General features: G+C 42.8%; 5 protein-coding genes across 6 annotated transcripts in view; 3 read left to right on the top strand and 2 right to left on the bottom strand.

Annotated features, from left to right (window-relative positions):
• Window positions 1-265: 265 nt before the first annotated feature.
• On the top strand, window positions 266-1,723 carry LOC115631088 (tumor suppressor candidate 3). The gene is made up of 4 exons (XM_030527736.1): window positions 266-440; window positions 531-1,257; window positions 1,310-1,472; window positions 1,539-1,723. The coding sequence occupies exons 1-4, from the start codon at window positions 354-356 to the stop codon at window positions 1,552-1,554; spliced, it is 993 nt and encodes a 330-aa protein (XP_030383596.1). The 5' UTR covers window positions 266-353; the 3' UTR covers window positions 1,555-1,723.
• On the bottom strand, window positions 1,652-2,834 carry LOC115631089 (polyprenol reductase). The gene has a single exon (XM_030527737.1). It carries the CDS (start codon window positions 2,709-2,711, stop codon window positions 1,740-1,742), a length of 972 nt encoding a protein of 323 aa, XP_030383597.1. The 5' UTR covers window positions 2,712-2,834; the 3' UTR covers window positions 1,652-1,739.
• A 310-nt stretch (window positions 2,835-3,144) lies between these two features.
• On the bottom strand, window positions 3,145-4,961 carry LOC115631763 (epsilon-sarcoglycan). Of its 2 annotated transcripts, XM_030528598.1 has the most exons (5): window positions 4,388-4,961; window positions 3,857-4,270; window positions 3,694-3,798; window positions 3,460-3,606; window positions 3,145-3,400 (listed from the first exon to the last, which is right to left on the bottom strand). In XM_030528598.1, the coding sequence occupies exons 1-5, from the start codon at window positions 4,948-4,950 to the stop codon at window positions 3,289-3,291; spliced, it is 1,341 nt and encodes a 446-aa protein (XP_030384458.1). In that variant the 5' UTR covers window positions 4,951-4,961; the 3' UTR covers window positions 3,145-3,288. The 2 variants fall into 2 exon arrangements, with proteins under 2 accessions (XP_030384458.1, XP_030384459.1); XM_030528599.1 differs by lacking the exon at window positions 3,694-3,798.
• Window positions 4,962-5,400: 439 nt separating this feature from the next.
• On the top strand, window positions 5,401-6,808 carry LOC115631626 (dolichyl-phosphate beta-glucosyltransferase). The gene is made up of 5 exons (XM_030528433.1): window positions 5,401-5,601; window positions 5,667-5,841; window positions 5,907-6,115; window positions 6,167-6,354; window positions 6,410-6,808. Exons 1-5 carry the CDS (start codon window positions 5,536-5,538, stop codon window positions 6,747-6,749), a joined length of 978 nt encoding a protein of 325 aa, XP_030384293.1. The 5' UTR covers window positions 5,401-5,535; the 3' UTR covers window positions 6,750-6,808.
• Window positions 6,809-7,253: 445 nt separating this feature from the next.
• Window positions 7,254-15,461, top strand: part of LOC115631989 (tyrosine-protein kinase Btk29A) — a 53,769-nt gene continuing 45,561 nt past the window's right edge. The window contains exons 1-2 of the mRNA XM_030528916.1: window positions 7,254-7,659; window positions 9,954-10,218. Coding sequence (XP_030384776.1) covers window positions 9,970-10,218 — 249 coding nt within the window. The 5' untranslated portion in view covers window positions 7,254-7,659; window positions 9,954-9,969. The remainder of the gene's footprint in view (window positions 7,660-9,953; window positions 10,219-15,461) is intronic.

Raw genomic sequence — 15,461 nt, 5'->3', positions numbered from 1 at the left:
TGAAATTGTAAATTATGAAAACATCAGTTTTATTATTTATCTTTAAAATGTAATTATATATTTGTGCATGAAAGCAGTCGCTGACTAATTTTTAAAGTTGTTTTAGATTGCACAGCACTATGAACCACAAATATGTGGTAGTACCAGGATTTGCCGGTATATCGATATTTAATTAGAGCTCGCATCCCTGTCAGCAGAAACAATAGTCTGGCAGCGCCAAATTACAGGTGCTGGTTTGTCCATTCACAATCAGCTGCATGAAGCAGCTACGCAAGAAATATTTTTTATTATAGTATTAATTGCTGTGATTTGGCTTTCAATTAGTGAAATTGTTGACCACCTACGTTGCGAACATGAAATTGCTGCGCAACACTTTCCTGTATGCGCTGCTTGTGCTCGCCGGCTGCATGATATTTGCTACAGCACAGAGTAAACAGAAGGTACCACCACCAAGATTTTGATGGCCACGTCAACTACCGGCAAAAGCAGCCAAATATATAAAAATATAAACATGTTGTGTGTTGTTTCAGAGCGGTCTCTCCCTGCCGGAAAAAGTACAAAACCTGGTGGAAATGAACATGAAAAAGCCAGTCTTGCGTTTGAATGGCCAAAAATTCCGCGAATATGTGAAGAACGCACCACGCAACTATTCGATGATTGTTATGCTGACGGCAATGGCGCCGCAACGCCAGTGCCAAATCTGTCGACATGCTCTGGAGGAGTTCACCATTGCCGCGAACTCTTATCGCTTCTCGCCCATATACTCTAACAAGCTATTCTTTGCGATGGTTGACTTCGACGATGGCTCCGATGTATTTCAGTTGCTGCGTCTGAACACGGCGCCGGTGTTTATGCACTTTCCGGCCAAGGGGAAGCCAAAGGCGGCTGATACAATGGACATACACCGTGTGGGCTTTGCTGCCGACGCTATTTCTAAGTTTGTGGCGGAGCGAACGGACATTCAGATACGCATATTCCGCCCACCGAATTATTCAGGAACAGTGGCTATGATTACGTTGGTGGCCCTAGTAGGCAGCTTTTTGTACATACGCCGGAACAATTTGGAGTTTTTGTACAACAAGAATCTGTGGGGAGCCATTGCAGTGTTCTTTTGCTTCGCCATGATTTCGGGTCAGATGTGGAATCATATCAGAGGTCCGCCATTGGTGCATAAGACGCAGAATGGCGGTGTGGCCTATATTCACGGCTCATCGCAAGGCCAACTGGTGGTAGAGACATACATCATTATGTTCTTAAGTAAGTGCGAATATATTTTGGTTGCCTTCAATTAATGCTCGCCTGTTTTCAGATGCCATGATTGTGCTCGGCATGATATTGCTAATCGAGTCTGGGACGCTGAAAGGCCACAATAAGAACCGAATAATGGCCATGGCCGGTCTGGTGCTGTTAACGGTGTTCTTCTCCTTCTTGCTATCCGTGTTTCGCTCGAAGGCGCAGGGTTATCCTTATAGGTAGGCATAATGGTATTATTTAAAGCTAGAATAAGCCCTAATTAAATTTCTTTTTTCCCCGCACAGTTTCTTGTTCAAATAGAATGACTGCCGTCGTCGAAGGCTCCGCCTTTTCAAGGAAGTTCAATTCATGTGGGCGTTATTATGGTTCTCTAGTTTAAATTGAATGCAACACCGACTTTTGTGCGTGTGTGTGTTTGTGTAGAACACCTTTAATAAATTCCACTACTAAAACATTTGTACAAACACAAGACAAGCAATACACAACTACAGCATAAACGGAATGATGGCATGCCTTCTTTTGGGATAGTCCTTGAATTGCGCCTTGTACCACTGATGTGTGAGCAGCGCATTCACAGTTTGATTGCTCGCCACCCAAATGAAGATCAGTTTCCAGGTACGCATTGGCGCGAACAAATCGGCGAGGCAATAATACATAACCACCTCGAAAAACATATGCGGAGAGGAGATCAGGTTAAACCATCCGCCCGTGGGCATCAGATGCTTCTCTGTCTTCACAGCTCCAGTTTTGGCATCCTTGCGCAGATTAACCAGTAGAAGATTGCTAGCAAATTGTTGATGCCAGGAGAAGAGAAAGAAGACAATGTAAATTGATTGCAGCACTGTGATATTTTCCAAAGAAAACTCGTTGGGCTTTGAACCGCGCACAAAGCCCGCCGTGTTGGACAGCAACGCAATAATGGCTCCAAAGTAGTGTATATATCCCACAAAATAGTGCGACAAATTCATTTTGCTCTGCTTCGAAAATATTTGTACGAAGTTCGTCTCATAGAAGCGCCGCAGGCACTGCAAGGTGAGTAGCACAGTGCCAATGAGCGCTGTATTCGAGTCAACCAGCACTTCTCTGTGGCTGCGTCCGCCGGAAATGAAATCAAGAAATCTGAGCACGTATTCTGGCGCCTCGATTTGGCCAGCAATGACGCTGGCAATCAGATAGAGCGCCAGCAATGACCACACCAGCGAGAACATGTAAAAATGTTTAAACCAACTCTTCGGTACCTCCAAGTAACTGACAATCGCATCCGTAGGTCCTTTATGGCTGTGCTTGCCGTAGCGGAAGGATTGTCGTATGCTGTTGGGCAGATGGGCTTCAACGAGGGTCATGAGGCTGCCGAAAACCACGATTGTTGCAATGAACACAATAAAAATAACCTTAATTAGGTCTATTTCGAATTGATCGACCAATTCTTCCACAGCTCCAATAAGTGGCAGCGCCATTCTATTGCGATTTCAATTTAATTTATTATATTGCGCAACAACTATATTTTAATAGAAGGTTTCCTCGAATAGTTGTAATGCCGACGACGTGCAACTTTCACCAAATGCTGGCTTTATCAGTTACTCCCATCGAATTATAGACAACAAACACATAAACAAATGTAGTCTCTCACACACACACACACACACATACTTAGGCACACGTAATGCCTAAGCTAGCTATTGTGAATGATGTGCATTGGGAATGGCAGTTATTGGCGCCAAAGGTACCAACTGCTATCGATTTTAAAAGTATAACTTTTTTTACATTTTTGAAATAATCGAATGGTGTGAATTGTAAATGGGATAATTAGAAATTGGTCTTCTTCTAAAAAAACGTTCTTTATTGTGTTTGCAACTAATGGAACAAGCTAAATTGTATATTCTTCGCTAAATTTGATATGAATAGTTAAATATCCGCTATGTATACTAGTACGATGACAATGCTTCCTTAATTGTTCAGCGGCAGTAATTGTTGACCGGACTTGGATTTTTTAAAGCGTTCCCTTCAACAATAGAGCACTCTTGGCGATGTTTGTCAAATATCCACACCATTGCGCCCCAAAGTTCCGCCCTTATATGGTGGAGGCTTGGGTCGAGCATAAGCGCCGGCGGCGGCGCAATCCGTTTGGTAAAAGCTATTAAGGGGACTGCAATAATAAGAAAGAACATTAGAACTTTACGCATTGCCAATTCAAGTTAAACCTACCTGAGGGACCGTACGCTGGCATTGTCTAAAAGGAAGTTTGGATCTTTTAAGCTCTTAAGCGTTGTAACTGGCTGCGTGGGCTTGGCGTCAAAACACTGAACCATTTGAACGGTTGACAGCGTAGATGGATATGCCAAGTGCAGGGAGCTACAAAAAAAAAAAATATTAATATGACAATAAAAAGCATAGCACGTAAGAAAATAAACATTTAAAGGACAACAAATTAAAATTCACCTTTCGGACTCATCTTCAAGCTCGGAATCAGGCTGCGCCTTGGCGCATGACTCTTCGCAAATGTGAAAAATGTTGTTAAAGAAAAACTCAGAATGTGGATCGGAACTACAAACAAAAAGAAACCATAAAACATTGAATTTTTTAAGTAATTCTCTTCACTCACAACTTTTCGTGCTGAAAACAAAGCACCGCCGACAGCATGCCAACCAGCACCGCAAAAATCATTCCAGGAATGGCGAAAGCAAACGCGAACTCATCAATATAATTCCGCACTGGCACATCCTCCCGAGCAATCCCCAGCCAGCGTTCGTTGTTACGCAGCTGCTCAATATAAGTGGGCTCGTTCTGCTGCCCATTTCCGCTGCCATGGTTGTGATATAATATCTCTGTGGGCGACTCCACGCCCACCATCTTAAACGCACACCAGTCCAATTTAAAACCGACATTCTCGAAGATCTTCTGCACCGATGTACGCTTGTAGGTGCACGAAGGCAGCTTATAGAGCGGACGCACCTCCTCCTGCAGCTCCTTGAGACGCGATGAGAACTGAGCTAAGCTTCCGACGTGCACAATCACGCTAGGGAGTGGTTATAGAAGTACATTTAGTTACCCATTTAATGAATTACTGATCAGACCTTATTACTTTTAATCGTCGAAGAAATAATCAGATTTAATATTCAAATAATATACATACCCCTCGCGTTGTTGAGGGCGGAGCGGCAAACGTCCGCCCATGTTGACCGCAGATTCCATAAAAACCACGGACAGATCTGTGGACTCGGGCCAGAGGTCGTTGCGAAAGATGTTGCGTAAGTCCATAAGTCGACCATTGTCCATGAAATGCACCCAATTGAGATTATCAATTTTCATCTGAACCACATTGGGCGTGGGATATTTATGGGCCACGAATATGGAGAGCACTATATGGCGTGTCTCATAGTTCTGGCGGTTCATGGCCACTATGTCTAGGTTCAGCTGTTTGCCAGCCATGGATGCAGGAGGTGTGCCGTAAAGAAAACCAGCGTGGTATTCATGACTATATTTATATCGCATAAAGGAGGGCATATCAGGAAACCCCTGCAGCGATGGTCTGTAGCGGAACTTTTCGCTGATTTCCTGATGAGTCCAATTAAACAACTGCGGCTCGATTTTATATGTGAAGAGCTCGCCAGCGTTGGCCTGCAGCCTTGACTCCACGGCTATCATCCCACTGCTTAAGACGATCAGTCCCACTGTGATAAGCAGCAAGATATGCATGCTTTACAGTTTTTAATTCTTAAATTCAAGGCAAAACAGACGCGTTTTCAGAACGTGTAGAAAATTCCGTTTGTGTGTATCTGGAGCTGAGAAGGTATGTATAGCTATATATGTATATCTGGCGCATGCGCGCCAAATATTTATTGTTTTGGACGTTGAGACACCTGTTGAATAGAACTCCCAATAAGAATACGATTTATGCAGGAATAATAAAGAACAGTAACCAGCACAATGAATTTTTAATGCAAGGCCCTTTGTCTTTTCTAAACACAAATTACAAATTTCCACCACATGCAAGTTTCAAATTATTTCCGCATTTCAGGTGCTTTTGAAATGCTAGCGAAAAGTAACGAAATTGGCAGCACTGTCTCTCACTCAAGTCATCGATGGAATTCCAACTGTGCAACTTTTATCGATCTGGCAACTTAGCATTCGCACTCATACGGCTGTTCGTGGAATTGCGGCGCCGCTAACAAGAACGTCGATGTATGTTACAATACGTGGCTTATTGTTTATCTCCCCCAAATTTAAAAAGTGATGCGTAGTCTAAGCTAGTCACTAGATCCTTTTAAACTGAAGTGCAACATGTTGGCGTCGCTGCTAGAGCTGGGACTATATCTGCTCTCTGGAGTGCTTGTGACCGCTGTTGTGGTAAGAGAATAATTCTCATTGGCATTGTTGTATTGTTGATAATAATTAGCTTTTGCATATTGTAGTCTCTGGCAGTGCTTATCTACAAGACAAAACCATACCCCGACATAACACGGCATAAAGATGAACAATTTTACCTAGATCCGAACACAATTAAAACTGTTGCATTTCCCAGTATAGAAGACACGCCTGCCTTGAAGCTCAGTGTCATCGTACCGGCTTACAATGAGGAGAATCGATGTACGTTTGCCAAAATTGGGCCATTGGTGGATGAGTAATAATGATCACATGACTATCTTTCGCAGTGCCGGCCATGCTTGACGAGTGCTTGGCATTTCTGGAGGAGAAGGCGGGTCGAGAGCCTGATTTCAGCTATGAAGTAATTGTAGTCAGTGACGGAAGCAGCGATGCAACCGTATCTGTTGCACTGAAGTATTCGAAAAAGCATGGCGCCGATAAAGTTCGTGTGCTGGAACTTGTCGAAAATCGCGGCAAGGGAGGCGCTGTGCGATTGGTAAGTAAACAGACAGCAATAAATTATGAAACTTATTTTGCGGCCTTTTAGGGCATGCTAAGTTCCCGCGGTTGTCAACTGCTCTTTGCTGATGCTGATGGAGCCACAAAATTTGCGGACTACGATAAGCTGGCCGAGGCATTGACGAGCCTAGCGCCAGAGTGGCGTCACGATGGCATTGCAATTGGTTCCCGCGCACATTTAGAGGACGACTCTATTGCCACCCGCAGCTTCTTTCGGTAAGGTCGGCTGAGCCATACTGGCCATTATGTAATTTGATTTTATTTGGTACAGCACAATATTGATGCACGGATTTCATACGCTTGTGTGGCTATTCGCTGTTCGGTCCGTTCGTGATACGCAGTGCGGTTTTAAGCTCTTCACACGCACAACTGCTCGAAAGCTATTTAAAAGCCTGCACGTGCAGCGCTGGGCATTCGATGTTGAGCTGCTGTATCTCGCCGAGCATCTGCAATTGCCTATGTCTGAGGTGGCTGTACGATGGACCGAGATCGATGGATCAAAACTCACACCCATTTGGTCGTGGCTGCAGATGGGCGTGGATTTGTTTATGATCTGGTTGCGATATTTAACAGGCGCTTGGCGCATTGCTGGTTCCAATAAAAAAGATTAGATCGGTCATCGCATTTAGATATTTAAACAGTTTTATGGCCAGTCTAAGCTTAAGTTTAACGTGTACAGTATTCTTTTTGAATAATGGTTCGACAGAAGGAACTAGTTCTTTTGCGCTGAAAATGAAATTGAATCACTGGCAAAGCTGCCAACTCGTCTCTTTTTTATACTCTTATTCAAAGTAATAATAAAAATGTATTAATTTGCGTAATTCAATAACTGTGTTGGCACTTTTTACTCTTGATATAATTTACCCAATTAGTTTTCTTATGTAGAAAACCAGAAGAAAGACTTGCAAGTTTCGGTTGTAGTGCCCTTACTAGCCGAGCCTTACTTCATTCAGTATTGTGCGCCGCGTTTGAATGGACGTGCGGGTATAAGCGAGTGGACGCAAAGCGCGGTTAATTATTGAAATTTAGCGGTTTGTTAATAGATTGTTGTATAAGCAAGGTATGCTTATATTGGTGTATACAATTTTTTGGGCAAATCTTGAAACATCGTTGTTTTATCGCACTCGCCCGTTGCGCTTGCGTTTGGTCACACACATACAGCCATACATATGTACATATGTCAAACCATATGAGTGCGCATGTGTTAGTGTAAACTCGCCGTCAGCTGCTTGAATTGTTTATAAATTTTTGCCTGTGCGTTAGTATGCAAATGTTAAATACGCCGGTCGGTCGTTTCGTTGAGTTCGTGGCGAGCGCGCACGCGACTAAGGGCAATCGAAAGTGATTTGTTGTGAAGTTATTTACACTGTGTCGGGCCTTGATTCAATTACTCGATTAACGGTAGTTGTGGTAAGGCGAATTTCCTCGCTGAGTGCTCACATTCTCAAACAATTTAAATTTCATGGCAGCTTGAAATTTGTAACGCGTTTGTGTTCTTATCTGCATTCGTAGCATAAAAAGGTTTGTTGGTGTTCCAAATAATGTTCTTTATCTGTTAAAATGCAATATGAGTCGAGCTCAAAAGCAATAATTTTTTTGATTATCATTCACTTGCTTACATGCATACATATGTATGTATGTATGTGTTTCTGTGTGTGTGTGTGTATTTTTAGATTCTCGTATCGCAATGCATTGTACTAGAATTTACAGTTGGTTCGTTGATAAGCGCACGCGCCCGATCTACAAAAACTTAAGCCAGTCCTCCAGCACGCCAGCCATTAGCCACTGGCTAGTTATGTATGTAGTTTTCAAGTAAAAAACTTGTTTGGTCTGTTGAAATTCTTGCAAAGGTCGGTCGCTGCGGCTAAGCTTCGTCTTCGCCCCCGCCCCCGCCCCCGCCGCTAACACAAAGACGCGCACACGCATAGACACCTTTTGCTAAGCCCACACAAAAAAGTGCGACAGTAAACAGAAAGCACAAAAATAAAACATTTGCCAAAGAATAAAAACTAAACATAACCATTTTCGTGGCGAAATTCAACGTCAAGGCGACCGCGACGACAAATACAAACACATACACATACATACATGCATATGTGCATGTACATACATACATACTTATATAAGATGGTCGTCTCAACTGGTTGCCAGCCACGCCTATTGCTCCGCCGCCCCCCGATCCTATCCCTCCTACACACACACACACACACACACACACATATATATATACAGACACACACCAACGCTAAACGAAGTTCTGCCCGTTGTCTCGCACATTACCCTACGCCCGCCGCCACAGGCCAAGATTTATGCCTTTTCGTATGCCACGTCTTCGCCATCCTTTGCCGTGTTTATTTTATTACTTATGGCAATGCGTTCTCGAGTCCCAAGCGTCCCCAAGTCGCACAGTGGAACAGATTGCCACAAAAACTAAAATTCATATCTGAATTGAATTGTTCAGGACAGATCTTAAATTCCAACGATGGCGAACATATCCTGTAATCGGTTTCATAATTCTTACAATATGAACATTAAACTAATACGGCAATACAATTATAGCTTGATATTTCGATATTTAGTGCCACTGTGCTTCGCTGATGTTTGCGCTTTGCTCGATTAGAGTGCCATGCTTGAGAGGGGGGGCTTTGTCGTATCGGAAGAGGTGTTTTTTTTTGTTGTTATATTATTGTTGCTGTTGTTGTTGTTATTGGTCGTCTTCATTGTCGCTGTGCATTTTGTTGCATATACTTGTATGTACACATATATGTATATGTGTGTGTATATAGCTATATATGTGCTCACTCGTTTGCCTTTGTTGAAGTGTGATAATTCCGGAGCGTTGTTTTCAGGCTCAACGAGCCATTTGTTTGCGCACACGCTTGGCTTGGAAGACTGGGCTTGTTGGAGATAATCCTTTAATCAGTAAGCGCATGCGCAGCATCCAACGGACTGGTTCGCGTCAAGGTCGCACAGACAATCTGAAAGCTGGTTTTTATGCGAGATTGTAAGCTGATCCGAAGCATTTAGACTGCTTTCCTAGTCGTGCTAATTAATTGGCCAGTTAATCACTCGATTTGCTGTAGCCCTGTTTTCTGTTCGTTGGCCTGTGGCTGAAAGTCGTCAGTTCTGTGATTGAAATCCCAGTCTATTTATCGTGTCGCGCACTCCCACAACATATTATTTCGAACCTCCACAAGCTTTGAATTCGAAATCAAATTCGCACGCCCACGAATGCGCTCAAATTTGGAGTTGTGCGAAATGTGTTGTAAACTGTCGTTTTGGTGATGCATGCTGTGCCGTTTATTCAATCCTTATATAATATCTCAGAAAAGGTAGGCCGCAAAGAATTTAGAGATTACGTACGGGTGTGCTTCCGAATTTGTATACGCATTTACCGATTGATAATTCGAAGTGCCGTAAGCCCGCAAAATAGTGTTCAATGAAGTATATACCTTTTTATTTTAATTTTTTTAATTTTTAATATTCATAGAGCTACAGATTTTTACCATTGGAATATGTTAATCCTGTACTCTTTGTATGTTTGTGTGTACAAATAATATAATACTTTTTAAGAATAATTTGTTATTATACTTGATATTCAGTAGTTGGTTCAGTCCCTCTGTGCCTTTATCCATCTATTTGATCTATCTATCTATTTGATAGTTTCTAAACATCTTTAATTTTACCACAAGTTTCATTCTATCCCTTACTTTTTTAACCTAATCACACAACATTTTATAACTGTACGGCTCTTATCTTAAACGAGAGTTATACTAAACCATTTTACTTTTGGGATTTCTTTCCAACCCTTTTAGATACATATAAGTCAACATGACCAGCAAAATGCAGCGCGTCCCTCAGAGCTACCCAGACCGCATTAAGCTGCACACAGCCTCGTTGCGGTCCAGCAGCAAATCTATTGAGGCCAAAATGTCGGAACGGCTTTACGATATTGTGAAGAGCGGCTCAATGGTGAAGCGGGCACAGAACAAAAACCGTTTCACGCCCGTCAACTACAAGCATCGCTGGTTCGAGCTGACCAAACAAATGCTCTGCTACTACGATGTGGAAAATGTGCAGGTGAGTCCGAGGGGTTTCTTCATATTAGTCCTTTTTGGGCATAAGTTCCATCTGAACTTTTTTGAAAATGTATGCAAATTTAAATTCATGTATTTGTATTTGTATTTGCTGTCTTGTTAAGCTTATTGCGTCTTGCCACGCTTATCACACGACTTGCGAGTCACAGAAAGGGGGTGTGTGCATGTGTGGGTGGGGAAGTGGGTGCCGGTATTACGCAGCGCTTTAGTGCGCAAAAAATGATGCGCCCTCCAACGTCAGCTCGTTTCGAATCAAAACAAACGCACGACCAAGTTCGTCTGCTTCGGCTCGGCGCGACTCGACTCGGCTGTCGTTATCGTCGGCGTCCGTCGCTCACATCCCATCCAGTCTCCACTCGTCACTTGGTGGGTGGGTGGCAAACACACCCTGCAGCAGCTGTTCGCTGAAGCCGGCTGCTGAGCTCGCTCTCGAGGGTGGTAGGTTTGTAGAGTTTTAAGCAAAAGCCGCTATCCCGTTTGCCAATTCCAATTGGAAGTGTTTGTATTTCGTCGCATATCCTGCCAACTGTCTCTGTGTATGTCTGTGTGTGTTTGCCGTTGTTCCTGGATGAATGCGCCCTGCGCTGTGAGGTTCACTGGCCGGTTGGTTGCTTTGAGTTTCTAGCGGGTTTTCAGTGTGTGCGGACGTAAATCTAAAGCGGTCGTTTCTTCTCAAATTCTGTAATACCAATAATAAAAATAAATAAATATTTAGAGTCGACTTTCTCTAAAAGAAAAAAGAAAAAAATCGAGCGCTTTGCCTAAAATAAAACGGAATTCGAAATGTGAGTTTCTAACGTTTTTCAAACACCGGAAAAGTTTTGTGTGCTACCCTTGAAAATTTTGTGCATTTTTCGGCAAAACGACCACCAACCCCTATTTTGGAAATTGTTACCTTTTGTCACGTTTTACGGACGGCAGTTCAGATAGAATGCTACCATTTCTATAAGTTATACGCCGTATATACTGTAGTATTCAAATAGCCGTTGTGGAGCCAATTATTCCCATCCCAATCCAGCGAAGAAGCATCAACATATGTCTAAGTTAGCAAAGAACTTTACACGTCTGTGCAAAGGTCTATTGACAAAATTGCACAAGTTTAAGGCGCAAATTCCACGGCGTCGTTGGAAAAATTTGCAAACGGAACCTGAACGGGCACAAAAAATCGTCGAAAAAAGCCCCACCCAAGGCAAAAGTTTTCAAGTGTAGCTCATTCGGTCGCTCGCTTGTTGTTGTTGTTGTTGTTGTTCTTTTATTTTGCTATCTTACGTACGTACTGAGGCCCACCACTGGCCGCACCCTCAGCTGTGTGCCAAGCCGAAATTAAAAGGATTATTCTGACAGCACTCGCAAAACTAGGGGACCGAGGTAAGCCCTACCACAACCTAAATGGCAAAAATAAGCATTTAAATGGATCTACTCGTAAATATGTGGAAATTAATCTAGACCAGTTTTATGATGTTCTTCGCTTGTGAATTAATTAATGTTGGATTGTTTGAGCTGGGCGACGCCTAAAATTATGCAACAGAAATGTGATATTTTGTAATGAGCAGCTTTTATTGCTTGGGGGTAAGGGTGGGTGGATGGTTGATAGTTGAAGGGAACGGAAAGCAGCTGCTAGCATTTCATTGACTGTCTCACCCACACCCTCACATTATATATGCTTTAGTCCTTTTTCTACTCCGCAGCCTGTCTGTGGTCCCGACTGTGGTTCGATGAACTCGTGTAGAAATTGTTCAATTAATTGATTGATTTTCTACGGGTGGCGGCGACGTGAGCCTTTGTCTCCGTCTCCAGCTCTACCACCATCCGTGTCCGTGTCCATGTCCGTGTCCATGTCCATGTCGATGTCCAGAACGTCATGTTTATGGACCATACGCTATGTACTAAGCCTTGATTAATGGCCACCCGTCGCCACACATATGAGCACGAGTATGTGCAGCATTTCGCTCTTTAATAGACGGCCATAGTCGAGAGCTGGCGTGTCATTAACCTGTCATAAAAATCGCAGCCTGCTGGCCTGCTGGTCAACGCTGATTGCTTTGGCGACGAGCTTCTTCATCACCTTCTCCCCTCCTTGCCATACTCCTCCGCTACAACGGTTGGGTATGCTAATTGAAGGGCTTTGTTTGTAAACATTTCTCGTTGCCGCGCACTCTAATACATTTTTCGCAGATTAAGGCTGTAAATAACAATTTTCCAGGAGGGGCGTCGACGAGCGCGCCATGCATTTTAAAGTTTCTTTCATGCGAATGTGCCTCAACTAATGGGGCCCCCCGCTCCCTCTCTCCCCCTCCACCAACCTCCCTGCCTCTTTCACACCCATAAAGTGTGAAGTTAAGCGAGGGCTTTGTAATGCGTGTGGGCTATCAGTCCCCAATACGAGTATTACCCATGGCTGGGCAGTAGCCCCGCTTGGTAGTCATTGTTGGAACTGTGCATGTTTTTATGACTAGTCCCTCTGCTGGCGTCCGAGAGTGCTAAAAATACTCAATATTGGCTTCAGATAGTCCAAACGTACACTCTAAAACATTTTGCAGCCGGCTGTGCTGCTTACTTGCATTTATTTTCTATCGCTTCCATGTCTGTCTACAGCTAATGAAGCGAGGAAGCTGGGACTTAATTGAATTTGTTAACTAATTATCTATGATTGCTCTCTTTAGAACCGATATCTAGAGTCGTTTTCTTTTCTTTTGTGCTTGAACTGGGTCGTTATAATGTAAAACGGTGCAGTTAATCAATGCATCATGCAGGCATTTCACTTTTTCGTGGCACGTCCCAGCAACGAACACGCGTTCATAAGCCGTTTCCGCTGAAAAATCGAAATGTCTTGTTTTACGAGTGCTACGTCCATTGGACTGGGTGTGGGGAGCGGGGCAGCAACATATATTATTAGTCATCGCAAGATGTGCATTTAAATTCTTCACGAATTGACACCTTTAAGCAATCGCCGTGGCATGCCGCGTCGGACAAATCCGATTTCGTAGAATTACAACGAATGCCTTCCTCGTATTAGCGTCCAAAACAATGCTAACAAATTAGCTGCTGCTCGAGTGTTTTTCTTTATGTCGGGTGGTCCACATTAATCAGTTGCAGTTTCGAGTTTATGAGAAATTGGCGCCAATTGCTTTCGATTTTGGTTTAAAAAATCGCACACTGATAGCTGCGAGCCTTGCTGTTCTTAATTCCCTCTGTCAGAAAGGGGAGAGCCTGTAATGGAATTGTTCTGTTGTTGAAAATAAATACTTATAACTCGATAAGACACGATACGTCTGTTCCTCTGTCTATATAGGTTTCGGAAAATATAAAGCTTAAGTAGTAATTTAATTTATTAATTTTAATTTGTTAAAAATGCAGCAGTCCCCAACCAAAAGTTTGATGAACGCGATCTTAGCATTGGGGTCTTAAAGCCAAAATCTCATTAACCATAAAAAGAATTTAGTCTTATTAAGATGGTTTCCAGGATACGTATTCATTTAATTAGAATAATCTAGTGGCTAGTGCCCTAGTTAGACGTCGATTTAGAATATTAACAGGAGGTGGGTGTAAGGAAGTAGATCAGAAGAGTCTATGGAATAATAATAATAATCGATGCTTTATTTCAATATTTGACTTCTTTTTAGAATTTCCGGGTGTAAAGAAATTCCAGGCAGGTGTGCATTTCTTTAGATTTTGCAATGATTCATTTAAGTCAGAACGCCCTATTGTAGGCCCAATTAAAAACATTACAAGACCTTTCCATAAACACGTGTAACAATTTGTTATGTGTTTTGTATTATGTATTATGAGCCATGAATCACTTACAAGTAAGCGGGCGGCGAAGAAGTGGAAAAAATGAATATCATGGGCCCCATAAACCTGTTGTGTGCGCTTTAATTGTTCGCTGGGGATATGTACATGCTTTGCCTATTAACGGAGTAGTTATGACCATGCTCGATATGTGAATGCAGATGTGCAGATGATTCATAAAAATCTAGGCGCATTCGTCTCCGTCCAAGCCATTGTCGTCTTTCTTGGCGGTGGGTAAGCCGCCGAGGTGCGTGCCAGGCATTCAAAATCGAACTCCCCACCTCTGTCTAATGAGCTGTAAAGCCTATGAGAAAACTTCAAGTCGCCACCCAGCCCATTTGCCTTTTGTGTGAGACGCAGACGCTTTGTCTGTTGTCTATCTTGGCTAAGCTTTTCATGCTTCATAACGTCAGCTACCTGTCTGGACAGATTGCTAGCCGCAGGCAACCAGCGAGCCAACTACAGGCAGGGAAACAGGCAGGCGGGCAAGCGGGCAGGAAGCAGGCCTATATATGCCGCCTTAAAAAGTCGGCTCGCTGCCTGACGTTGGGTTCGGCTGAAAGGGCTTTTGTTTGTTCGCCGCATCCAGGCTGACGTTGAGTTATTGGAGCTGAAAACTTAATCACTAGTTATCAAACTTTAAATAGCAGAAGTATTGCGGAGCGAGCTTTAAACTTTGCACTAGCCTGTAACTAAAAGGATAGAATATGTTTTCAGAAATCCAGTGAGATATTTCCATTGCATCTTCAATATACATATTTAGTTTTCTTGTTGGGTTTTCATAAATTAGTCTATAATATTTATCTCAATTTTGGCAAATCTTGCTGGATTTCTGAGTGCTTAAAGAACGCTGTGTTCTGTGTTTAGTTCTGCTCAGGATTATAACTAAATAGCCAGACTAGTAGTTCTTTCCTTTGTGCCTATATCCTACAAACATATTAGTTTAGAATTTTAACACTAGGTTTTTAAAATTGCAAAGGGAAGTGAGTGAAGATCTACGAAGTAGTTTGTATTCGTTGCTAAATTTTTGGAAAATAAGAAATTTTGACAGGAACTTCCATCAATCAATCGCATGAATATTTAGAATTCTTCATACCTAGTAACTCTTTGTTTGAACAGGCTTTGAGCTCGGGGCATCATTATTTTCCGGGGGTAATGGTAAAAGCATAATTGGTGTAAGCCAAAACACCTTTTATGTCTCATTTTCGTGGGGCTTAGCGGAGCAAAGCGGCTGCAATATCATTTAATTGGAATTATAAAAACAAACTCCTTTATGTTGGAACAGCTTTAACACACGAGCTGAAAGTTTTTGTTATTTTTATTGGCCTTATCGCTTTAGCTATTTCCGCTGTTAATTTGAAGCTCACGCGCCGCCAAGCTATGAAGCGAACCCAACCACAGGCCTCAACCACCTCTGCGCCTTCCTCTCCTCTCGTC

The sequence above is a fragment of the Scaptodrosophila lebanonensis genome, unplaced genomic scaffold (assembly GCF_003285725.1).
Source record: "Scaptodrosophila lebanonensis strain 11010-0011.00,11010-0021.00 unplaced genomic scaffold, SlebRS2 tig00001412-arrow-pilon, whole genome shotgun sequence".
Taxonomy (NCBI): Eukaryota; Metazoa; Arthropoda; class Insecta; order Diptera; family Drosophilidae; genus Scaptodrosophila; species Scaptodrosophila lebanonensis.
The sequence above is the reverse complement of the archived record's forward strand: the minus strand, read 5'-3'. Positions and strand labels throughout refer to the sequence as shown.

What these genes read in the sequence shown, in the direction of transcription:
- LOC115631626 (XM_030528433.1), top strand. Translation starts at nt 5,536, where the DNA reads ATGTTGGCGTCGCTGCTAGAGCTGGGACTATATCTGCTCTCTGGAGTG. An exon ending in TTACAATGAGGAGAATCGAT is followed by an intron (nt 5,842 to 5,906) that starts GTACGTTTGCCA and finishes TATCTTTCGCAG; the next exon opens with TGCCGGCCATGCTTGACGAG. An exon ending in GCCACCCGCAGCTTCTTTCG is followed by an intron (nt 6,355 to 6,409) that starts GTAAGGTCGGCT and finishes TATTTGGTACAG; the next exon opens with CACAATATTGATGCACGGAT.
- LOC115631088 (XM_030527736.1), top strand. Translation starts at nt 354, where the DNA reads ATGAAATTGCTGCGCAACACTTTCCTGTATGCGCTGCTTGTGCTCGCC. An exon ending in CAGCACAGAGTAAACAGAAG is followed by an intron (nt 441 to 530) that starts GTACCACCACCA and finishes GTGTTGTTTCAG; the next exon opens with AGCGGTCTCTCCCTGCCGGA. An exon ending in ATACATCATTATGTTCTTAA is followed by an intron (nt 1,258 to 1,309) that starts GTAAGTGCGAAT and finishes GCCTGTTTTCAG; the next exon opens with ATGCCATGATTGTGCTCGGC.
- LOC115631089 (XM_030527737.1), bottom strand. Translation starts at nt 2,711, where the DNA reads ATGGCGCTGCCACTTATTGGAGCTGTGGAAGAATTGGTCGATCAATTC.
- LOC115631763 (XM_030528598.1), bottom strand. Translation starts at nt 4,950, where the DNA reads ATGCATATCTTGCTGCTTATCACAGTGGGACTGATCGTCTTAAGCAGT. An exon ending in CGCCCTCAACAACGCGAGGG is followed by an intron (nt 4,271 to 4,387) that starts GTATGTATATTA and finishes ACCACTCCCTAG; the next exon opens with CGTGATTGTGCACGTCGGAA. An exon ending in GCCAGCGTACGGTCCCTCAG is followed by an intron (nt 3,401 to 3,459) that starts GTAGGTTTAACT and finishes TTATTATTGCAG; the next exon opens with TCCCCTTAATAGCTTTTACC.